The following is a 15,639-nucleotide window of genomic DNA, read 5'->3' as shown; positions in this document are numbered from 1 at the left end:
AATAGAACTAATTCCTTTAAAAGTAGTGTTAATAAAATTATTATTACCGTAGTGGCGTGTTGATGCATGATCTAACTGTGATTATATTTTACTGAATGTGTTGGTTTGTTTGTGGGTCACAGAAACTTGAGGGCACCTTGTTATCTGTGTTGGAATTCCTGCTAACAGAAAAACAAGCTGACTCGTGTTTTTCTCTTATAATTGCATTATACTTGAAACTTAAAATGTGACTCTGGCACAAACAGAAATATTGATAATGTTGAATTGGTATGTTTATTTATTTGGTCAACGTAGAGAAATGAAGAATAAACACAAAAAGACACTCTCTGGACTCTCAGTCATGCATCATTCATACTTTCTGTTCATCCTTGGACAATTCTTGAGTGACTCAGTCAATAACTGGGTCAACAGGGCGTCACCGAGGTCTTGCCTTTCAGAGACCACGAGTATACCAGGAATAACTGAACAAAACAACAAGGTCAGATGAGTCATCTGCAGTTTTCCAAACATTTACGTTGGACTTCAGCCCCAAAACGGGAATCATTAAGTCTGATTATGTCTCAGCATAATTGTTTAATAGCAAACATCAGATATCAGGCTGCTCCTCCATTACTCAGAGAGTAGTTTCCTCAGCAGCAGGATGTTGTCAGAAACCCTTTAAGCACATGTCCTCCCTTGTCTTCTGAGAACAGCTGCATGTCTTCAGGATAAGCAGCCCAGTAGCTGTTCTGGTGGAGAAGCTTCATCTCAGGTTGTTGCAGTGATGGGTGTTTCCATTATTTCGTCCACCCCCTGTACACACCACCACAAGGCCACATTGTGTTTTCTTGAGTCGTGCTACAACCATCCCTCCATCAACACATGGCAGTCAGAATTTATCGAGCGGCGGCCAATGAGATCGCTCCTTTTAGGGCGAGCCTCCGCCGCGCTCGGCCAATGGGAGGCGCGGAACAGGACCCGTGCCTCCGAGTTGTGCAGCGATGCAGTCACGTGACGCTGGGAAAAAGGAATGCCAACATGGACCCGTGGCAAGGACGGGATGTGAGTGTGCTACGACAATAACACGACGAAGGAGAGGCGAAAACAGGAAAATAATCGAAGCCATCGACGGCGCTGGCTCTCCACACCGAGCCTCCTCCGACCCACACACGGTAGGTCGAGCCAAATGTCCGGGATTCCTCTGCTCGGATCAACCCGTACAGGCGGAGGAGTATAAATAGAACAATTTTTTGACCCAGCCGAACTTGAGACTCGTGGATTCCTGTACAGACGCAGTTGTATTCAGGTGGATTGCCGTGTTGCGGAGCGCTCCTCCTGCATAAATACAGTCTCAGGGTTTTTTTTTGCGCTTTGACGGGCCGATTGTTGGATCGGGGTTAGTTCGGTTATGGGCGCGTCAGTGCGGGCCGTGTTTACCAGCGCCTCGTTCGTGCCCTGTGTGGAGTGTGAGGCCCTGCTGCAACATGTGCCCGACGGTCTGACAGCGGCAACATCCTGTACAGAAGCAGTGGAGAGTTTGTTAGCTCTGTAAACAGAAGCTACCTGTTTTCACCCTGGGTGCATATTTGAGTTCTAGCTCTGACCCAGCAGGCCCCCTCCCCCCACAGATGTTTAAAATGTAACTTTTAATACACTTGGGATTGTTCATCAAAATAATTTTTCATTATATATATTTTCTCTCTATATATTTTTTCAATTATATACATATAGTTGTGATGCAAACACGTATAGTAGCAGAGGAGTGCTGGAAGTTGTTAAAGATTGTTGTGGCCCACAGTGAAGATGGAGCCCTTTAAAAGAATACATTATAATAGGCGGCTCAGGGGAATATTCCATCAAGGCGACCCTTTATTTGACAGCAGAGATGGGATATCAAATGTCAAAATTAAGTAGTTGGCTGCAACACCAGGTAAAGCTGGGTCAAGGCTGGATTACCAACAGGCAAAATGGGCAACTGCCCTGGGCCCCCAGCTTCTAAGGGCCATAAACGCCTGTGGGATTGATTTTGGTAAACTAATTAATTGCAAATATTTTTAAAGGTGCATGATGTATTTTTTTTTAATCAGAAGAGAAAGATCTTCATTGACTTACTTTTATTTTATGCCCAAACAAGCTGCATAAACAAACTCTTTGTTTTCATGACTGAATAAACAAACTGACGTAAAGGACAATGCAGTTTCATGCTGTTTAACTTTGTTTATATTTGGCGGACCCTGCAACCTTTTTAGCTTCAAACTGTTCTGGGACCTTGTTTTCCTCTGAGAACAGCTTGTTTATTCACTAATGGAAAAAATAAATATTTCTGAGTTTGTATTATTACCTCATTAATGTTGTAAATGTTAAAATTCTGAGTTTGAAAGTCTTCTCTAAAACTACATATTTTTCCTTTAAAGTGTCTAAAGTGCAATAACAACTAAAGGTAGGTAATACATCATTGCATTACATTTTTTTAGTATTGTCGAGAGGCTTTTGAAAAGTATTTCACTGTTGGAGAGGTCTTCTGACCATGAGCTGGTTGGCCAGTTGTAGGGTTGGTGGTTGAATCCCCGGCTCTTCCTGTCCACTGAATTCTGGCTTTCTCATGATGTGCGTGCAATACTTAATCAATACAATCATTTATCGACTTTTGGTAGAATTGTGTCAATATTGAATGGACATACTGTGTTATCATTCGTAGAGTTGTTCCGATGCCGAAACCAGCTCAGAAATGCTTCCTACCAGCCTAAAGTCCTGGAATTGGTATTAGCGAGTACTCAAGTCTGCACTGATCCAGAACCAGGTCATTTATCTGAGCTGAACTGAAACCTAATATATGGATTTTTAACGGATTGGTAATTTACTCAGTTTTAGACATACACAAAGCTCACAAAGTATTATTAACGGGAAGAAAAATTATCATCGGCCCATCTGTAATCATTTGACAAGATTTTGTTGTCCAGATTAAAAAATATAAGCAATATTTAAACACAAAAAATGTTTAAAAGTTTTTTATTTACATTCTTGTTTTACATGTGTGAAGAGCAGGTTATAACAACGGTACTCAATTAATTGCATTAAATCTACAATATGTAAGAATTTTAGTTTAAAACATTAACAAATGAACCATAGTTATCAACAGAATGTGAAGAAGTAACAGTTTTGATGTTATGCCAAAGACGTCTATGTATTGTGGTGCAGAGATATCTGCTGAAGTTAGCTTGCTAAGCAGCTAGCCCTGAGCCTGATAGCCTCATTCTCACAGTGGTCCAAAGCTCCTCTGCTGGCAGTGTAAATGCCAAGACTCCCTCAGTAGCCTGGCTAGCTGCATGGCTAACCAAGCTAACAGTTGCACAGTCTTGGATGTATAACCATAATACAGTAAGCAGCAGTTAGCAGTTACTCTGGTGATATACTGACCCTGTTTGTTGGCAGTATGAATTCAACAGGTGGCCAATTCTTACGTATTGCAGCTGGAAGTCATTTACGTATTGCAGCTGGTGGAATAAATTACTTCTAAAATTCTTTGTCACCAAATGTATCCTGTAGCATCTACCTTTTAAAGTTTATAATCCAGGCGCTGAGGTAAATATATGACTCTTCATGCACGTTCACCTTCCACTGGGTAATAAAATCCAATCTCACTGTTGCCCTTGCAGGTTTTTGTGATCACACCTCTGGATAGTGTTTCCTCAACATCCTCTCCTCTGTGCTTGGCCCGGATCAATGGTGTCTCTCAGCAGCAGAACGCTGAGTTTGGACAATGACCTGTTCAGGGACAGCAGCCTGTTCTCCCTCGACCTGGGAGACGGAGCCCGCAGCGAGGGGGGCAGCTCAGCCTCCTGCGACAGCCCCGAAGCCGAGGAGCTGGGGGCTCTGCACAGCTCCAGCCCTGGAGAGGAGGAAGATGAGGAGGAGGAGGAAGATGAAGACGAGGGGGCACGTCTGCATATTTTTCTTGGAGTAGAAGGAGAAGAGGAGCCTGCGAGTCAGGAGCCGAAGCTGCCAGAATTCCCTTTCCACCCGTCTTCCCCGTTCTCCCCGACCCTGGAGGACATAGAGGAGTTCTTGAGGGAAAAGATGGAACTGGTCAAAGAGGGGCTACTGACCCCCAAAGAGGAGGCCTCCCCTCTGCCTTGCAGTGAATCTCCATCTTCCGCTACCCCCCCAGCAGCTTCCTCAGACACTTGCAGTGACCCAGGGACTAGTGTCTTCCAGTGCACTTCAAGCCCAAGCACCCCTAAGAATGAGCAAATGAGCCCCAGCCCAGCTGACCCTTCCCCTTCTGCCCTACTTAACCCGTCACAATCCACCTTAACCCCGCCAGTGCTCCTGGGCGGTCCGCTGGTGCTTCAGCTCCAGACCTTACCTCTGGCCCAGCCTCAGACCCCAGCAGGCTCTCCTCCTGGGGCCCAGAGTGGCATCTGGCTCACTCATCTGTTCATGGGGCTCCAGGGTGGAGCAGGACAAAATGTTACTCTGCTGGCCCCACAGGTGTCCTCCACCCCCACAACCTTGTTATCACTTAACAGTGGAGATCCTAAGTCACCTGACCAGAAGTACGTGAAGATCGCCCCTCTGCCCATCACTATGAGGACACTAGAGATCACGGGGCTGACTGGGGTTGGGGGCCAGGCCAGTGGTCTGTTGAAGGCCGTGGCCCCCCGGCTGACCAGGGTGCCGCCTACAGAGAGGGTCCATAAGTGCTCACACCCAGGCTGTGGGAAGATGTACACCAAAAGCAGCCATCTGAAAGCTCACTTCCGCCGGCATACTGGAGAGAAACCCTACACGTGCAGCTGGCCTGAGTGTGGCTGGAGGTATGTGAAGTAATGTGTACTGATAATTAAAGAAATGCACTAAGTGTTTGGGAGATTTTCCTACTGGTTTGATGGGGCGTGTTGCTTCAAGTACTAATGAGATAATGAAACTCAGTCAGGAAGTGTAGTTGATGTAACCGTTCCAGTTTGAGTTTGAAGGGTTTGTCGGATGCCAAAACAATTTATCTATGAGGATGTCAATGATTGTAATCTACCTGGAATGTAGATGGTACATATTTGTGCGGCCAAGCTCCTTTCTGGATGATGTCGCAATGAGTTGCACCACAAGTTTCACTGCTAATGAAAGTCATTAGCAGTTTAGTAATAAGTAATAAGAACAGAAACCAAAAGCTTCTCATTATTAAAGCCCCTGTGCTCCATGCTAACATTATAATTAGTGTTAGTATATCTGTAACATTTTCCAAAGTAACTGACTTGTCATAAAAATTAGTTTTAAAAATGGGGCTGCAACCCTCAGTGTTTTCGGTTGACTTTATGATCGATCATTGAAATTATAAAATGTCATAAATAAAATGTCATTTTCTCTCTGTCAGCTTATTGATTTTCACAATATTAACATAAAAAGGAAGATATATTCCAATGTTTTGGAAGATTTTTGTAACGCTAACACACTGATCTGCTAACTTCATCCAATGTACGACGGCTGAGTGGTAATAAAACTTGACAGAAATGAAAACTAGTCCCTAAACATGATTCATACATTTCAAAACAATACTTTTTTTTTAACAAAATATAGCATATTCAAACATTTTTACATGAGCATTCACATGTTCATTTGCCAAAAAGTGATATTAGCTGGTCAGTCTCCTTCTCACCAAGTGTTAACAGGAAGTGATGCTCCTACAGGTTTAATTATGTTGTTTGCTGCATATCATATACTGCTGTATAGTATAAGTATATAAGTATATAACATGCACTAAAAGTCTTGTTCAGGGTGAATATGCATACAGTTCTCCTGAATTACAATCATTCAATATATGTTGCATTTGAAATCTCTCCATCATTCACTTATTCCCAAGTGCCAGCATGAGAAACACCCATTACTTTACAGTATAGTGAGTTCAGGCACATATAGATCATGATCACAGGTGAACTCACTGAATTTACTCATCCATCAAGGCATGCGTTACATTGTGGGACTGTACACTGCTATTTCTATTTCATTGTGGTAAATATAGTTATCAGTGTAGTCATTTGGGCATACTTTTGGACACAGCCGCAGTCTTGGTGAACGTTGGACCAGTAGAGTCATCACTTCTGGGGTAAGAATAGGGCTGCATCTAACAATTACTTTCATTGTTGATTAATCTGTCCATCATTTCCTCAATTAATCAATTAATTGTTTGGTCTATAAAATGTCAGAAAATTGTGGAAAAATGTCCATCATTGTTTGCAGAAGCCTCAAATGTCTTGTTTTGTCCACAACCCAAAGATATTCAGTTTACTGTCATAGAGGAGTAAAAAGAAACCAGAAAATATTCACATTTAAGAAGAGAACTTGAACTTTTTTCCAAACCGATGAATCAATTATCAAAATAGTTGGCGACAAATGTAGTAGTAGACAACTCTTCGACTAATCTTTGCACTTTTAATAAGAAATGATGATATTTGGGGGTCCACAGAAAGTCTATTAGGACGTTTTGAATTATGTAGTATTCCTTCTGTGGGCTTACAACTTCTAGCTATGCCTTTCAACACCATGGACAGATTTGACAGCCTGTGAACTCATCACTTAATAGCTGAATTAGTCAGTGGGCTAATGTAAAAAAGTGTTTGTCTCTCTTTGGTACTTTGTTCCTGACGCCTGCCTGCTCTTGTGTCTCCAGGTTCTCCCGATCAGACGAACTGTCCCGTCACCGCCGCTCTCACTCCGGCATCAAGCCGTACGAGTGCTCACTGTGCGAGAAGAAGTTCGCCCGCAGCGACCACTTATCCAAACACACGAAGGTCCACCGCAGCTCCAGGCCCAGCAGGATTATCAGAGCCACCGTGTGACACCATCAGCTGGCCTAAACCCTGCCCTGCACCCACCCACCCAGCCTGACCTGGCTTTGAACCAGTAGGCTGCGGGACTCCCTCAGGACTTTTGGTGCTTCGGTAGCAGAACTTTCATAAGAATCTCGAGAGCCGCCTGCTGTTGTACCCTCATAGTCTCCTTCCTCCCTCTCCTCCCTGCGGGTTATCTTCCACTGTTCCTTCTGAGCACAGCCACCTCAGGAACAAGTCAGCTGAAAGCTGATTTCCTGGCCTTCACACTCACACAAGACAAAACACATAACAGGAGACAGTGTTACAGAGGCTCTTCTTGCAACCACTGCGTGCACTGCTGTTCCTGTTCCCAAGCTACCAGGTGCTGTTGGAAGCAGGGTGGTAACCAGTAACAAGAGTGTCTTTTGTCATCTCCTTTCTGCTTTTGTGATCGCCCTTCTTCCTCAAAGCCAAAGGGTCCACATGAATTCAGCTTCCCAATGTTTTAGTGAAGATTTAGTCCGTGGAGCGTCACATGTATGCCATGTGTTCTTATCACAAGGCTTCATGGAGGGTGAAATCATGATTTAAGCAGCAGAATCTACTCTCCTAGATTTTCATGGTATTAGAAGTAAATTCTGAGATATTCTTTTAAACTGAACTCGTGGCTCTGCTCGCAAGTTAATCGAGCTGAGGAAAAACTTCCGATGTGTTTCACATCCAACCCTGGCCTTTATTGCATTCGTCCAATCCTAATCCACCCTGTTTTGACCTGTATGCCTTTTTCTCAGCCCCACTATGCCCTAATCTCTATCGATGCCTTTGTCTATATCACAAAACCTCACTTGATCCCACTGTTATCATGTGACTGCTCTTATTTAACTGTGAGTCTAAACTGGGGGTTGCCAAACCAGAAATCCCTGTTCTGGCCCTGCGAGAGCCAGAAAGCGTCATCCTCGCTGCGTGACAGTTGATAAGCTCTTTGTTCTCTGAAATTCTCTCGGAAATCATTTTGCAGCCGACTCATGTGGCCTAGAAAGCAGCTCGGCCTATATGCTATGTTTTGGCTCCATGGTGCAAAAGTGATGTGAAACACTGCTCTCTCCTTTTTTTTACAGTAGCAGATGCTGTAAAACATTTCTCTGTTGGTTATATAGCAGCAAGAAAAGCTAAAAGGTTAAACAGCTGGAAAGGCAGCTAACATCTATTCAATGATCTGTATTAGCATACTCAATATAATATGTACTGAACGTGTACAGCTTGTAGCCTTTATATAAATGTTTTTTATCAAAAGACGATTTTCAATCAGTGCATTAAGCTATTCAGTCGTGGTTCTGGAGAGGTTTGATTGTAAGCGTGATCAATCTGTGGAATGTCAGAGCAATTACGGTCTGGGATTTGGGAGTCCCACTCCACCCATTCACAAACCATTAAGCTGAGTCTGCTGGTCTCAAGTGCACTTGTGTGGTTTGTGGAAAGTAAGAAAAACAGTCATTGTGCTCTTATGGCAGTTCCATAAAATGTATTGGAACCATAAAATGCCAAAAAAACAAACATGTTCTCTGTGGATGGTTAAACTGCACCGAGCAGTGCAGTCACTATTGTCATTTACCCTTTGATCTCAACACTTTGGTGCTTGTTAACCTACCAGTGCTTCTTCACGTGAGAGACTGTATCACGCTTCACATAACTGGATTGTCTCTGTTGAACCAGCAGACACTTGCTACTACAAACCGTAGGGTACTGGCAATCTGAACTGAGCTCGAGCAACAGTGGTGCTTTTAAATGAACTCCAAAGTCGAGCACTCCTGCATGTAGCAATGCACAGTCATTTTACACAGCAATCATGCTCGTCTTTGTCTCTCTGCATCATGGACACATTATGTCCCGCTCTTAACAAACAACCACGCTTAATAATGTAAAAACCCGTTCGAAGCAGACAGACGGGCAGACGTATTTATCTGTCTGAACCAGCGCTGTCTTTGTGTCTGAGCCTCCCCAGGCTGCTTCTATTGACCTACATCCAGACCTGTATCCCCTAATCATCATCATCCAATTCTCTCTCCCTCTTCTCTGTTACTCTCTCAGTCCTGCCTGTGTATCTGGTCAAACACAGACTGTATTTTTTTTTTTTTTTTTTTTGAATACCAGAAATGCTATTTTCCTATTTGCAAAAAATAAAAGCAAATAAAAAAATGAAAACATTGAACCAGTTGCTCTGTTGTTTTCTGAGGGATGCTTTTAAAAACTAACTGTTATGATGACAGAACATGAGTTACAGTTTAGCTGGGTTCAATCAAGTGAGACAAATTTGACAATTTAAGATATTGAGTTAAAAAGTTATTTTGAATCCTCACGACCATTTGACATAATGTTATAATCTTGTATGATTTAGTCCTGTTTAGACGTATGCAAGCAAATGATTGGCCAAAGCTAATTATTCAGGAAAATAATTATATACATTTACTCAAGTACTGTACAGTAGTTAAAGCTGCGCACATCATTATTGTTATGTTAAAGGAACAGTTCAACCAGAAATGAAAATTATATTGCAAAGTCAAGTGAAGTTTTGTACTCCACAAAACATTTCTGGAGCTTTGAGGCAAAACACTGTTGCAGCATTCTCCTAAACAACTGAAGAGACTCGTTTTAAAACATAAAAATCTACCCTGAAAGATCCCAAATATGAAATTGCTCCATACAAATCATCCAGCGTAAATCACACACACTGCTGTTGTGTGTGTGTGAGAGAGCCCTGAGATCCCAAATTGATTTGAAAAGATGTTCTTTACCCCCTTTTTTAAGCTAATCTTCACTGTAGCAGCTAAGCTAACAGCGTATGGAACTACTTTGTCTTTTTTTATGTTTTATATTTGTTGGAGACGAGGTTGTTGAGCTCAGAGAGCCAACAGTGAAGTCGTTGGCCTTGCAACCAAAACAAGTTTAAAGAGTCTGATGGAAACTACAGAGTCGGGTGATAATTCTCTATCACCTCGTCTCTGTGAGCAACCCCTTTCACATTATACCTAGACATTTGATCTTTTGTTAAGTTATAAGTTCACCCAAAAATGAATGCCAATTGAAAGTTTTGAAGTCCACAAAACATTTCTGGAGCTTCGCAGCAAAACAGTGTTGCAGCATTCTCCCAAAGAACTGACATAGATGGGGACAACCCCAAAACAAACTCATCAACTCTGGCGTAATCCAATTCTTTGGAAGCCCAGAGATCCCAAATTGATTTTAAAAGGTGTCACTTACACCATTTTCAAAGCCAAAATCTTCATTGTAGCCACTAAGCTAAAAGCATTTGCATGCACTCCATCTGAAGTGGAGGCACAAGTTCAAGTGTGTCAAAGTCTTTTCATATCAATTCAGTTCTGGAGACTCGGATTAGGCTGGACGAGCTGTACGGAACAATTTTTATGTTTTGTTTTGTTTTGTTTTTTGTTTGTTTTGTTGTTGTTGTTGTCCCCATCTACTTCAGTTGTTTAGGAGAATGCTGCAACACTGTTTTGCTGTTCCAGAATTTCAGTTCCAGAATTTTTTGGTGGACTATGAAACTTTCCGTCTGCGTGGTGAATAGAGATGACAGAGTCTTCATTTTGGGGTGAACTGTTCTTTTAATGCATTTTAATTACTACATCCAGAAATAAATAAATAAATTAATTAATTAATATAGAAATATAGAAATAATAAAGAGAAAATGTTCTATTTTACCCACCAACATGCTTTAATAAAGCAGAAATGGACCTCCAATTTTTGTTCAGCTTTGCTGTCTTGGCAGACAAAGTTACCGGCCTGCTCTCCTTTCAGTGTGTCTATAATCACCTCCTCTCTGCTAATTTACCCAGTGATTGTCTCAGTGAAATGACACCAATCTGAATCTCCTGCAGCTCAGAATCACAGCAGGGATTACAGCACAGAGTGGGTGGCAGGATAACCACATCAAGGCCACTTCAGTGGGTCTGAGGAAAAAAAAAATGCTGCAGGCAGGTTTCAATCCTGTAATCACTTTCCAATACTGATCTGACTGCTGCAGTGTGGTGCAATATCTGTTTGTGCAATACCCGAGCAAGCAGAGAGGAAGCTGCAGCTCTGTCTGCACGCATATCAGGGTGGAATTTCTGGCTGCTGGTGCTTTCCAGTCGTGCTTGGCTAGGAAAGAGCACCCGGAGGAAACTGGGACCAGCTTCAAAGCAAAAATCTCTGTCTCCTCCTTCCCTGCTATGCTCTTTTACTCTGTGGGACGCTGCCGCTACTCTGGGATGATGTAGTCATGAAAACATCTGATTCCTGTCGTGCTGCTTTGATTCATAATCTGTAGCTGAAACAGGCGTCTGAAGAGAAAGTATGCTGGAGCAGGAGGACAGAGGGAGGAAGGAAGCTTCCTTTTAGAAATGGAATGTGCCCACAGGCTGTAATGTAATAAGATGAGCTGACAACAGTTGTGACCAGAGATTATTGTACAATTGAGTACTGTAGTGTCTTTAAAAAGCAACAGTTCTGCCTTTTAAGAGCTAAAGATTTCCTCTTATCACCCCCCTCCAAACGCTGTAGAACAGAGAGGAACATTGTTATTCTGTTTTAATGGGCAGTTTGAGGCTGTTCCTTTGTCAATTACAAAGAAACTTATTTTGAGAATTTATGGGAAATGTTTTTCCTCCCTTTATTCCTTCTTTCCCTCTTCCTTCCTCACTCTGGCACGACCCCCCATCCTCGGAAGAATATGTTAGACATTTCTTTACTTCCCCCCTGAATACAATAAAAACACAATTGTAATTGTCACCAGTCTTCACTTTTCTGCACTGAATTAGAGGTCACTAAATATGTTAATAGATTTGAAACATGGTGCCCTTTCATCAAAACTGAGAATTGCTTGCTAATGCTTGCCAAAACCTCCATGGATCAAAAATAGTCATCATTTACCTTGTTTGCAGTTTGAATATGCCTTTTTGGGCTGCAGTGCCATGAGTGCGCACTGGGCAAAATTGAAGCAAGGCTGAGCGGCGTCATAGTGTCCAGGTCTATAATACTTTCATGTTTATGTTAGCTAGTACCTAGCTGACATTTGCTAGCTAACATTAACCGGTGTTTGCAGTTGCAAATGCAGCAATGTAGTTTTCCTTAGCAGGCACGGTGAGTGTGTGGCTGAGTTATCACACCTCAGGTGTCCCTCAGGGATTGCTCTTGAATCGTAAAGATGTCGGCTCCAAGGTTGACGCGCTTGTCTTTTAGCTCATTGTTTTGTTTTTATAACCCACACCTTCACAGTTTTGGTTCACTGGCACTGCTCTCATCGACCTGGTTTCTAGCAGCAAGCAGCTGTGAAAAAAGTACTGATAAATTCACTGTATTCTGTGTTCCCAGCACCAAATGGCAGACAAACAAAGTTATCTGGTGAACCTAGTGAAGAATATAGCAGCTAAACACTCCATCCATCAACTTCTGAGAATCTGAAATCTTCTCAAGAGCAATTAACAGAGAAGTAGTGCTGTAACTCTGCTATGGAACACTCTGTCACCCTGTAAAACCACATTGCTACATTTGCGACTGCAAACGTCAGCTAACCACTGGCTAACACTAAAAGTGAGCTGTAATTCAGTGCAGTGAAAACGAAGACTGGTGACTGTTATAAGTGTGTTTATTTTATTTAGTGGGAGAAGTACATTTTTTAAAAAATGTCTAACATATCCATTTTTTAAACTACTTCAGCCTCCAATGGCAGACTCAGATTGCCACATGTACTGTACCTGCATCATGTGCCACTGCTGAGGGCTATAGGGACACAAGTGACCAAACAAACATAGCTAAAAGGTGAATATTCATTCATCAGGAGGCCAGAGGCACCACTCCAAATGAAACTTTAATGTTCTGTGTCTGCTGGATGTGTGGATAGGAAATGTTGTTCTAGCATTTGAGCATTAACAGCTATATAAGGTGTCAATGTCATGTTCACATCTTTCCTCAGTTACTAGTTACTGTTATGCCACCTCTTATGTCTAAAACTGTCTGAAAGATGGCACAAAAGCCTTACAACTGCATTCTACAGCCACACTTTAAAGCAACATTATATAGAAATTAGCATTTTGTACAATTTGGCGCCCTCCACAGTTTTTTAATGCAACACCACTGGCGTGAATACAAATCCCAGGTCTCTAAAAATGAATGACATAAAGTAGGTGCTAACTACAAACAAAATCATTACATCATAACAATGTTATGTGTTGAAAACTTGTATCTTGAAGTCAACATGTATGTAACGCTGTGATCCTACCCTCTCACTGATGTCTCAGCCACTCCACCCCCCTATCTCCTGCAGAAACAAGAGATGGGGGCGGAGTGGCTGAGACAGACACCCTACTTCAAGCAACATAATGCTTTAATTAACATGACAGAGACTGAAAGTTTTACACATATAGGTCACAATGGATTCAGTCATCTATGCACAAACCTTGAATTCCCTTTGATTAACAAGACCTTCCTGTATATCTTAAGTCTGCAGCTACAACAGCACTGGATTTCAACAAAAGCAAGATGTAGGAGAAAAAAATTGTTAATAGGGGGAATCCAAATACTGTAGATTTCTCCCACGGCTGTGATGAGTCACTCAGCCAGCAAGTCAATCCAGCACCCCCACTCTATAAATAATCACTCTCTGGTGCTTGAATGCATCACATGAAGGGCTCAATAGTCGCAGTGTTTTTGGCTGAATGTCAGAATCCTAGGACTGATAATATGCTCTGATTGGCTGCCATTAAATGCAGCCAATTGTGTTTTGCAGCAAGGGAGACATGATGGTGTTTATTCAGTGATAATGTAATATAGCATAAGGCAGCTTTTTGTCTCCACTGTGCCCATGACTCTAACTTGTTATTTAAAGGTGTGCTAATATTTTTGTCTTGTTTATCTTGTTTTTTAGCCAATGAACATAAAGTATACTTTAAAACATAACATCTGAATTGTATACATTCATTATTTTTTAATTCAATCCCTGTTATCAGAACATGGCTGACCTGAGATCAGCTATATGTTAACTCTGTGTTTACACCAGATAACAGCAAATTGTGTACAAAAGGTTCAACTAAAAGCTAAGGGGGGCTGATTGATAGTAATGTGACACTGCTGGGATGTGCTGCCACTTGGTGGTTAATTTGAAAACAGACTCACAGTTTCTACTGTTTCTAATGTAGGTTTCTGTGGAGTGACAGTCTGCCTTAATAAAAAATCACTACAATGAGGATTTTAATGTTATATGATTTTCATTTACAAGGACTGCTATGCAAAAGAAATGTTACATTCCAAAAAATGATCATTGGCTTGAACTCTAATTTGTATCAGGTTATTTTATTAATAATGCAAATTTCATTAAACAGTAAATGTGTTTTGCATTGAAATGCATGTTCAAGGACCCAGTCACTCAAAGACATTAACATCTGCCACATACACAGACGCACACTGTAGTCTGAGAAAAGTTTTCAGTCAGCGTTTGAATGTGAACACAGTTGTGACAGATCTTAGGTCAGCAGGCAGTTTGCTCCAGACAGTTGGGCCAAACTAGATGAAAGCAACGTCACCAGATTTGGCTTTTATTCTATAAAAAAAACTATTCAGCGAACGACTAATAGCAGAATGTTTAAGTCGTTTCTGTGTTGGTGGGAGCCAATTTCAATAGTAATATATTTGGCAATGTGTCAGTGAGTGGGTGCTCTGCTGCTACACCTTAATGAGCTGGAGCGTCTCTCGTGTTTGTCTGGGCAAACCAGCAAACAGAGTGTTACAATCGTCTAGTTTAGATGAAAAAAAAACCTTTTTCGCAGAATCAGCTTGTGATATAAATGCTCCATTTTTTTTATTTTCAGTGATAAAAGCCTGTCTGTTAATTACATGACTTTCAAAATTAAGATCAAAGTCCAAAATAACGTGTGAATACTTGCTGTATTACAGAGACATTGACTTATTTTATCGAAGCTAGCAGGTGGAACAAGTTTTAATAGCGAGGTTGTAGATTGAAACCAACTGAACTCCGCTTGTCTCACCCTCCTCTACGGTGGCTGCCAAAAGTGCAAAAAAAGAAAACAAAACACAAAAGGCCCTCAAGAGTTTGTGTTTGGTTTGTCCATTCTGGGTTACTGTAGAAATATGACTCTGCTACAGCGGTTCCTCCTTTAAATCCCACACACTGGACCTTTAAATATGGTACAAAGAAAAATGCCACTAGATGGGGAAATAAAAGACAGGTTATTCCTGGAGGTGGCTCAAATGTTACAACTGAGAACTGAAATTACAGAAACTATTATTCACTTTGCCTGAAGGAGGGGACATTAACGTATACTGTACATCAACAGGTATAACCCTCTGCAGCTATTACTCTCCTTTCCTCCAGATGGTGGCAATTGCAGAGATGTGTGTTCAGACTGCAGAATGGCGACCCATCTTCTGCTCAAATGCATGCTGGGATAGGCTGACAGTCATATGAGAATGAGGAAGATAGAAATGTAGTGTGGGAATACTCTGCACAGGCATTAGGAATGCTTCTCCCACCTCTTTGTTTTCATTCCTGTCATACTTGAATCATCAACAGGTGCCAACTACATTTCCCCACAGTGCCTTTCTCCTTTATTGGCACTAAATCAAATTATTTGAGAGTGCATCCATTCATCTTTGACTACCTCATATAACTGCAAAATATGTTTTGCTAAATCATTTTTAATGATTTTAAAGGCTGTGATCATCTTTTAAAGTCGCTTTGATTTTTTTGTTATTGGACGCACAGATTTTAGCAACACGTTGTAAACCACACGCCTACGGTAGAGAAATAAACAGTAGGTCATGTATGTTAGAGACATCATTCACT

General features: G+C 41.7%; 1 protein-coding gene across 1 annotated transcript; it reads left to right on the top strand.

Annotated features, from left to right (window-relative positions):
• The first annotated feature begins 865 nt into the window (after positions 1-865).
• LOC140998836 (Krueppel-like factor 15) lies at positions 866-8,994 on the top strand. The gene is made up of 3 exons (XM_073469228.1): positions 866-1,151; positions 3,636-4,796; positions 6,644-8,994. The coding sequence occupies exons 2-3, from the start codon at positions 3,703-3,705 to the stop codon at positions 6,810-6,812; spliced, it is 1,263 nt and encodes a 420-aa protein (XP_073325329.1). The 5' UTR covers positions 866-1,151; positions 3,636-3,702; the 3' UTR covers positions 6,813-8,994.
• The last annotated feature ends 6,645 nt before the right edge of the window (positions 8,995-15,639 follow it).

The sequence above is a fragment of the Pagrus major genome, chromosome 6, assembly GCF_040436345.1.
Source record: "Pagrus major chromosome 6, Pma_NU_1.0".
NCBI classification, from domain to species: domain Eukaryota; kingdom Metazoa; phylum Chordata; class Actinopteri; order Spariformes; family Sparidae; genus Pagrus; species Pagrus major.
The sequence above is the reverse complement of the archived record's forward strand: the minus strand, read 5'-3'. Positions and strand labels throughout refer to the sequence as shown.